The sequence below is a fragment of the Amphiura filiformis genome, chromosome 1 (genome assembly GCF_039555335.1).
Source record: "Amphiura filiformis chromosome 1, Afil_fr2py, whole genome shotgun sequence".
Classification (NCBI taxonomy): Eukaryota; Metazoa; Echinodermata; class Ophiuroidea; order Amphilepidida; family Amphiuridae; genus Amphiura; species Amphiura filiformis.
The window spans coordinates 88,024,936-88,034,823 of record NC_092628.1 but is presented as its reverse complement, the minus strand read 5'-3'; the positions used below and the strand labels follow the sequence as shown (position 1 = coordinate 88,034,823).

The 9,888-nt window shown below is 32.4% G+C and overlaps 1 protein-coding gene across 1 annotated transcript in view; it reads left to right on the top strand.

Annotated features, from left to right (window-relative positions):
* The first annotated feature begins 9,098 nt into the window (after nt 1-9,098).
* The window catches only part of LOC140168642 (polycystin-1-like protein 2), a 4,819-nt gene continuing 4,029 nt past the window's right edge, over nt 9,099-9,888 (top strand). Inside the window, exon 1 of the mRNA XM_072192054.1 lies at nt 9,099-9,118. Coding sequence (XP_072048155.1) covers nt 9,099-9,118 — 20 coding nt within the window. The remainder of the gene's footprint in view (nt 9,119-9,888) is intronic.

Sequence of the window (9,888 nt, the reverse complement as noted above, 5' to 3'; positions counted from 1 at the left end):
GAAGCTTCTGGTATTTACAGCCTTCCGAGATACAGAAAAGGTGCTAAATTTGACCCATTCTGTGAGAGAAATAATAATTAAAACAGCATAAAAATGTATGCAAATGTTGATTTTTTTAACCATTAATTTTAAAATGAAATCTCTTCGTCCACAGATTGAATAATGTGTTGAAAATAGGCCCTAATGGTATGAAACAGTGGGCCCCAGGTCAAAACGTGGTGTTATATCCCCATTCTTCCTGTGATTTAACGGTCATGATTTGTTTCATCAGTTTAAGAAAAAGTAATGTACTTGGAAAGGATGCAGGTGAAAGTTTGACTGTATTAACTGCAATTTTGATCAATATTTCAATATGACATTTTTAGTCTGAACCCCTTAATAATTTTTATGTCACCCGCGTCGTATTTTTTGTGGAATAACTGATAACCCAGCAAACACAAAACGTTTTCGACATCATTCGCAAAATGTCATAAAAGGTTGTCAGAAAACGTTTAAATGTCGGGTTATATAAAGGGTATATTAAGAGTATAAAACGTTTTCATAATCTTAAAAAACATTGTTTGATAATCTACTGCTCAGTAAACAAAAATGTTTTATAGAAAACGTTTAAATGTCGGGTTATATAAAGGGTATAAAAACGTTTTAATAACATTCCAAAAACATTCTTGAAAACTTGATACAAAACATTCTAAACAGAATGTTATTTTGGGGTTGAAAAATATTTTGCGAAAATGTTTGCCCAAAATATTTTCAATAACGTTTTAAAAACGTTTTCATGACCTTTATATAACCAGACATTTAAATGTTATTAAAAGTTTTGAAAAAAACATTTTAAGAACATTTCTGTGTTTGCTGGGTTCAAATATTTCAACACAATGTTATTTAAGTATTGACACAATATTTGGCAAAAATGTTTGCAAAAATAGTTTACAATAACATTTTTTGAAAACATTTAAAAATATTGTTGTAGTGTGTTTTCATACAAAACGTTTTAAAACGTTAACATGACCTTTATATAACCCGACATTTTAATGTCAATAAAACGTTTTTACCTAAACCAAAAGCCAAAATATAACTTATTTGAAACGTTTTTAAAACGTGAATTAAACAAGTCTACTTCAGCTTCTTCTTGGGTCTGAGGTTGCTGGTATGTCCACATTTCTTCTTTTCTTGCCCCTATTATAAATGTCCAAAAACTATTATATAAAAGGTAACGGGTATAAATAGGGCGTTCTTTGCGTCGAATGTGCATCCTACTTCAATGTAGAAGATTGTTGCCCCGGATTCGATAATAAAATACATGTATAACAATACGCTCCTTGTCATAATGTCAAGTTAAAAAAAAAAAAAAAAAACAACAACAACAACAACAAAACAAACAAACAAATCTAGTAGGCCCTATTCAAAACTCGGATTCCATACTGCATTACACATATAGTCGTGGTGAAATAAGTATAGATTACATAGATCGTAGATTAAATTATAGTTTACAATTTTCGCGGCCATCTTGGTAGAGTGGCGGCCATCTTTAAATCATTCAGGGGTTAAGATTAAAAATATCTTCAATCTTGCTGAATGAAATTTATTTCTTAAATGTATAGTTTGTGTCATCTATACTGCGCCAAAAAAAGTATCCTTACACTTGGAAAAATAATCACAATTTAAGAACTGAACCATATTGGGGTAAATTCGGGGTTTTTTACATTTGTTTTTTCTGCACATTATGACACCACATTGAATCCAATGTGACCTCAAGAAGTAAAGTTACAAGCAATTGAATAGACGAAGGTCCAGTTTTAAAAGTGACAAATTGGACAGATTCCAATAAGCGCAACAAAGAGACAACACAGTTTCTTCAATGAAGCTTTATTTAAAGCAGTTTTTATTTCAGTTGTTACTTCTCTGTACTTTTCATAACTCTCATTTTATTTGTCAGTTCTTTTGTTTCAATTTTCTTTTGTTCCTTTTGTTTTAAATTAAAGGCACACATAAATTAGCCATTCACCTCTCTCAAACCAGATGTTTAGTCCGTGGAGTATTGAATAGGCCATCTATTAAACAAATAAATTTACCCAAATATGGTTTAGTTTTAAAATTAGGATTTTTCTTTCAAGTGTAAGGATACTTTTTTGGCGCAGTATTATGACCTATCGTTACAGATTTATTCTACAAATACCTCATTTTGGTTCAAAATGTGCACCTTTGGAAGTACAGAAGTAACAATAATTTCATCTTGCTCTGATTTTGATCCTTTTACCCTATATCATAGTAGGTTAACATAGTGGATTTGTAAAGGTATTCTTTTCCTGATTCGTTTCAGCTAAATAAACATTTTGCCATCATTTTTGCCAAAATTGGAGCAAGTTGAAACTCTTACCCCATACTACTGTATCACCAAAAATGTATAATTTTGCCCAAAATTGAGGGAAGTTTTTGGTCAGTTTAAGGTAATCGATTTTCATTATTTAAATCAATATATTATTTAAAATAACACTTTTATATTTCGCAAAAGTTATACAAATTATATACTTTGAAAACGTGCTTGATTTATTGTTGTTAAGGAGTTTTGCAAAAGTGTTGTTGTTTCATCACTCTTTACAACATAACGCTCCCTATGAAATAATGCAATTTTTGCCAAAGCTCACTACCATTCGCAAGATGCTGAGAACTACCAAATCGCAACAGTTTAAAATAGTTGCTAACCTTAATTGAAACCAATGAGGTAAAATGAAAGAAAACTCACTATCTTTAGCCGCTTGACTGTGGTATTTTATATGAGATTCAAAGTTATAATTAATATGACTTTAATTCAAACTTGCTCTGTTGCCTTAAAACACAATGAATTTGAGTGAATCCAATTTGGAGGTGTAAGTTGAGACATTACAAAATCATCGTCAAAAAGCTCATTTAAAAATATCGTAATTATGACTTTAAATGCCAAACAAAAATGACGATATTTGTGTATTTAAAAATAACACTTTTATGTTTCACAATAGTTATACAAATTATATATTTTGCAAAAGTGCTTGATTTATTGTTGTTAAGGAGTTATGTACTTTTTGCAAAAGTGTTGTTGTTTCATCACTCTTTACAACATAACGCTCCCTATGAAATAATGCAATTTTTGCCAAAGTTCGCTACCATTCGCAAGATGCTGAGAACTACCAAATCGCAACATTTTAAAATAGTTGCTAACCTTAATTGAAACCAATGAGGTAAAATGAAAGAAAACTCACTATCTTTAGCCGCTTGACTGTGGTATTTTATATGAGATTCAAAGTTATAATTAATATGACTTTAATTCAAACTTGCTCTGTTGCCTTAAAACACAATGAATTTGAGTGAATCCAATTTGGAGGTGTAAGTTGAGACATTACAAAATCATCGTCAAAAAGCTCATTTTAAAATATCGTAATTATGACTTTAAATGCCAAACAAAAATGACGATATTTGTGTTTTCTTGACTGTTCGATTTTCTTTATTACGCTCCCCCCGGTTTCTTTCTGAACGATCGATCGAAGGATATTTCGTGATCCAAAGCCTCATCCCCCACTTTTTTCCCGTTAGCCTATGGAGCAGTGTAATACACATAATCATGCATAACTCGGAATCGATTGAAATTTTGGGAATAAGCTTTTTTTCGTGGATACCTACTGAAAAATGTCATAAACAGAGGATGCTAGGATCACAAAATCCTCCTTTAAATACCTAAAATCACGCGTCATAACCAAGAAAATTATTATTACATTTTCACGTTCGTTAGCACGGGCACTCCTGGAAAGCAATTCAAGAAAAAAGCGCATAAGCATCAATATTGCTTTTTGAGCAAAGCGAGAAAAATTCTAAATTTATCACGCATTGATTGATTTGATTGCAATTCTTTGTCTACCCAGCAAACACAAAAACGTTTTAAAAACGTTTCAAATTAGTTATATTTTGGCTTTTGGTTTAGGTAAAAACTTTTTAATAATATTATAATGTCGGGTTGTATAAAGGTCATGATAACGTTTAAAACGTTTTGTATGAAAACACACTACAACAATATTTTTAAATGTTTTCAAAAAATGTTATTGTAAACTATTTTTGCAAACATTTTTGCCAAATAGTGTGTCAATACTTAAATAACATTATGTTAAAATATTTGAACCCAGCAAACACAGAAATGTTCTTAAAGTGGTTTTTTTTCAAAACCTTTTAATAACATTTAAATGTCGGGTTATATAAAGGTCATGACAACGTTTTTAAAACGTTATTGAAATATATTTTTCAACCCCAAAATAACATTCTGTTTAGAATGTTTTGTATCAAGTTTTCAAGAATGTTTTTGGAATGTTATTAAAACGTTTTATACCCTTTATATAACCCGATATTTAAACGTTTGCTGAGCAGTAGATTATCAAAAAAATGTTTTTAAGGTTATGAAAACGTTTTATACTCTTAATATACCCTTTATATAACCCGATATTTAAATGTTTTCTGACAACCTTTGCGAATGATGTCGAAAACGTTTTGTGTTTGCTGGGTATCTTGTTTACAATATATGATGAAGGGGAATATTGAAAATCGATTAATTTGCATATAACAGTAAAATAAGGAGTGGATAATGAATAATTGATTGGAACTTTGCAACTTACTGTGCACGGTATCGACGTTTATATAGACATATACATTATTACACACATCAGTGTACGTATGTCTGCGCTGGAGATGCATGTAGTTTGCCTTGGGACAAAAGAAATACTATCGCAGTTATTTTCTTGTCATTAAAAAGGACAATAGTTATTATTTCACGCAAAAATGCTATTAAAGTGTGCATATATTATGGCTACATTTCATCACATAAATTAAAAGAGTGAACGTATGCTTATCATGGAGAATTTCATATTATTTCATTTCATTTTTTGCCAGATAAAAACATTGAACATACATCAAAACACATAAAACTATTGCTCAAAAATCGTTTAAAACATCCAAAAATAGTCGTGAACCTATTTAAAACGTTAGAGCCTCTGGTAGCCCAAGAGATACCAACAAAAGTCGGTTTCAAAATGGCTAAACCTAAAAGCTCTCCAAAAACAACACAAATGATTTGAAACTATATTCAGGGTGTGGATGTTGGTTGTTTGTGTTGTTGGGTTTTGTGAGGGATGGGTGTTGCAGGGTGTGTACGCCTGGCTACACGTTTATCTTTATATGCGCGCAGGGGCAGGCATATGCTGAGTTTACTGACGTAATGACACTTATATTCTCCACTAGCCTTGAAAACCAAAAAAACATATTATGAAATCAATAATTATCATATTTGTGTATTGTTGAGTGCCCTTACTTTAGATACTTGGTCACAACTCTCCTCCGTTTATCGAGCTGTGCTGAGCAATATTCATACACCCTATCTGGTCAGCAAACCGCCCTACCGGGGCGTTTTGCAGGATCGCAACACTACGGTTTTGGAAATTACCGGAACTAAAAATGAGTAACATGATTAATTCTCCTTTAAGAAGGTATATAATGCAGCCAATAACCAACTTTCGCTTTTAATCAAAGTACACTGTACCCAAAAAAGAACAATATACACACGGAAGCGCGGGGGTAAGCGTGATTACTGTAACAGCTTTTGAATATTGATTCGCCTAAACAATTTTCGCCAGACTTGCATAATTACAAGACACCATTTTAAGATGACCGAAGCCCCAAGGAATGGTAAAATTAACCCCAAAACCATCCTTTCAGGGGCTTCCTTGTGGAATATACGTTACGAAAAATCGAGCTTTGGACGAATTGATATGTGAATTTTACTCAATACTACAAGGACTCATCACTCACGGTAGGATGGTGAATATGAGTTTTTGGCGTGCGAGGGAAACGTTCATTCTGGCAGTGAAGGTAAGCTAAACAGATTAACGTTAGTGTAACGCTTTATCCTCACATTAGTCCCTAATACGTTAGTGTAACGCTTTATACGTCACATTAGCCCCTAATCCCAACGTTTACTATAATCTAGGGATTGCAAAACTCGTTTATTTGAAAGTTAATGTGTTTTCAAGTTCCGTTTATTTTCATGAGTCTAACTATTAAATACATACATTTAAAGAAGTTAAAAACCATTCGCGATTCTTCGCCATTTTTTCTATTCGTCGTCTATTATAGTTGCAATTGTTATACTTTCTTTTTGAAGATTCACCCAGCAAACACAAAAATGTTTTTAAAACGATTATTCAAAACGTTTAAATAACATTCAAATGTCGGGTCATATAAAGATCATGAAAACGTTTTTAAAACGTTATTGTAAAATATCTGGGGCTAACATTTTTGCAAAATATATTGTCAACACTAAAGTAACATTCTGTTTAGAATGTTTTTTGAATGTTATTAAACCGTTTAATATCCCTTTATATAACCCGACATGAACGTTTTCTCTAAAACGTTTTGTGTTCGCTGGGCAGGACTCGGTGCTTTGACCAGCTGCCAACCGGGTCCATGATTTACGCTTTGCAGTGCTCGGTATAAATTCTTTGCAAAGAATTGTCCTTCGTTAATAGTTTTGACAGTTTTCACGCTCGTGTTAAATGGTATCATGTCCTGCTGCTTCCAGCAAGCAGGATCTCAAACAGTTAATAAGTAACAACATTCAAACACGTTTTTGAAAAATTGCTGCAAAACATTCTACATGTTCTAAACATACCGTAATACAGTTATTTAAGGGAAGGGGTATGAACGTTTGGACAGTATTTATTGTGGGACATTAGAGCAAATCAGCCCGGGCAAATCAGACATATCGAATGGTATTCTGAATACGAAGAATGTCCTGATGATATCAAATAATTTTGATTTTTTGAAATTCGCAATGTAATACACATTTTATGGCAAATAATTAAAAATTGATATTTAACAGTACTCGAAGTAAATTTTATAAATATGATGATTTATACTTAAAGTGTATGTAGGTGAGATGAAAAGCCGACGATCAATTGAAAATTTTGACCTTTCGTATTGAAGATATGGATTTTTTTTCCCAAAACACACAAAAAAATTGGATCTTTTGGGGAAAACATCCATATCTTCAATATGAAAGGTCAAAATTTTCAATTGATCGTCGGCTTTTTTCCTCCAGATACATACACTTTAAGAATATATCATTAGATTTATATAATTTACTTCGAGGACTGTTATTATATCAAAAATGTGAAAATATCAAATTTTAATTTTCGTATTCAGAATGCAATTCGATATGTATGATGAGCTCTCATGTCCCACAAAAAATACTGTCGAAACGCTCAAAACGCTCATTCCAGATCCCTTAAGTGGTGACAAAATCTTAAAATTTTGCAAATAGCCTATCGGTATGGTTTTTTTTCATAAAACGTTTTCAATCATGACATTTAGTAATTCTTTAGTGTTATTAAAACGTTTTGACCAAAACCAACGCGCATTTACAACACGATTTACCTTTTAAAATCATATGTGTTTGCTGTCCGTTAAGAGATTTAAAACAATAATAATATGGCACAAATGATGTATAACTTAAAGTGGGTCCTGCAGGCCTAGTCAAATAAACGCTTTTCAAGTTGAATTGACCGTGTAATCGTATACCTCTTTTAAGGGGTATGATAAAAAGAGCTTATTTCCAACGTTTGATTTAGATGCTAATACTTTATATAATGACGATGTTTTAAAAGCATATTTGACAACTTGTCAAACTCTAAATACAATTCAATACAAACAATTTAAGTTTTGATTTCGATTTCTGATAATGATATTTTGTCCCACAATCATCACATGGAACTATTAATGTTATAATATTGATGTACAAATCACTTAAACTTCAATCAATAAAGCTAACAAGAAAATCAACGCACGTGAACTTATTATGTACGTTTATCGATACGTTATCGGTAATTTCCACCTCCATCGTGATCGGATGTCAATAATAGATCAAAAGCTAAGATCATTACCAAAATACCAATACACAATAATTCCAATATTTAGGCTTTGCCGTGTCACCCGTACTTTACTGCTGTATCAAGTATCGTGTTTAACCGTGTTAATCCAAAATATCGTAAGTTATACCAGGAACTGTTGACTGCATGCATATTATCCTACAGGTACCATATCAAACACCAAACATTCTCGAAAATATTCGTAAAAGGTTATAAGAAAACCTTACCATATAGAGGGTATTAGATGTCTTCATAAACATAACACTTAAAAACAATTTTGAAAGTATTCTAAATAATGTCATCTAAAGGTTGAAATATTTTGCAAACATGCTTGCAAAAACTTTTACAATAAAATTTTGACATGACCAAAACCATAAAAAACTTAGCATAATGTATTTTCAGAGTGACATTTAATGTTAATTGCTTTCAGTTCAGACCTTGAAGTTCAGTTTTGATTGGCCTATTATTTTACTATACCATTATGTCACGTCCGTTAAAGCTTCAACACAAAATAATTGGCTTCACCCAATTCACGAGATCCATTAAAAAAAAATCTCGCAAAATTCCTTTTTCAAGATTCTGATAAATATAACTCGCAAATTCCATTTTGACAAAAGTTGACGATAAAGCATATACAACAAGAAATATAGGAGCATGAACTTAACCATCGACTATTGGTTTTGTTAAACCAACTGTAAACATGTCATATTTTATATATGCTGCACATGCATCATCATGATCATGCATTGGAATAATTTCTATTATGTCACAAACCATCTTCTCTGTTCAAACAGAAACCTTTTCATAACAGAGAAATAACACGACTTTTCTTCTGAATTCCCTGTCTAAAATTGGTGTTGAGTCCTGGTTGGGTTGAGAAGCGCATTTACTTGTAATGCAAGTTGCTACTAGTACTAGTACGTGAATGCAGTGGCTATCCAACATGATATGACAAAATAAACTGAGCTCAAAAAAGAAACTTGTAATTTTTTTTACAAGGTCATAAAATCCTGTCCATCAAAATGAACCAAAATCACTTCAATACTCTACTCTAAAAACATGTCAGTAACCAAGCAAATATCCAACTGACACAACAGCAAACTGCACTGACATGCAACATATTCCTGGACCACATTCACAGTAGTGGCACCATAAGCTGCAATGAGATGGATATTGTTATGGTAAGAAAATAATTTGCCATTGTGAATTCAAATTCAAATCACAGCCCAATAATTGGCACCCAGCACAAGAAATCTGTGAGAATGAGTACAAGGTCCTTGCACACTAGTGAGGCGGATATGTGACATAGATTGGATGAGATGTTCACTTCTGGCAGAAATCATGAGAATGGGTATATAAGGGGTTGAAGGTGTACTGATTTCAAAAATCTACGGATACAAATAATCTGAGCAGCCGTTTGGCGGCCATCTTGGAATTCAAAATGGCCGCTATTTCAATATATAGTATGTTAAATTTCTCCGCTTGTGAAGGTCATAGGTTGCTAAAATCAGTGGCAATATTTCTATTTGTATTGCCAAGGGACCCATCAAAAGTATTTGTAGACATGAGAACTGTTATCTTAAGGGCCGGCTTGTATTTCAAAATGGCCGCCATTTAACCATACTATATTGAATATCTTTTGCCTGTGAAGATCAGAGGATGCTAAGACTTGTGGCAATACCCATATTTGTAATGTCAAGGGTCCCAATAAAAGTATTAATATTCATGACAACTGTTACCTTCAGTTGTCTTCTTGGATTTCAAATTGGCCGCCAATTCAAAATATTATGTTTGCCGTAAACTGTTTTAGAATGTGACTCCATTAGTATTATAAACTGGGCTCAAAAAGAAACTTATAATTTTTCACAAGGTCATATCTTAAAATCCTGTCCATAAAAATGAACCAAAATTGCACACAGGATTACTTAAATACACTGGTGAGTAACCAAAC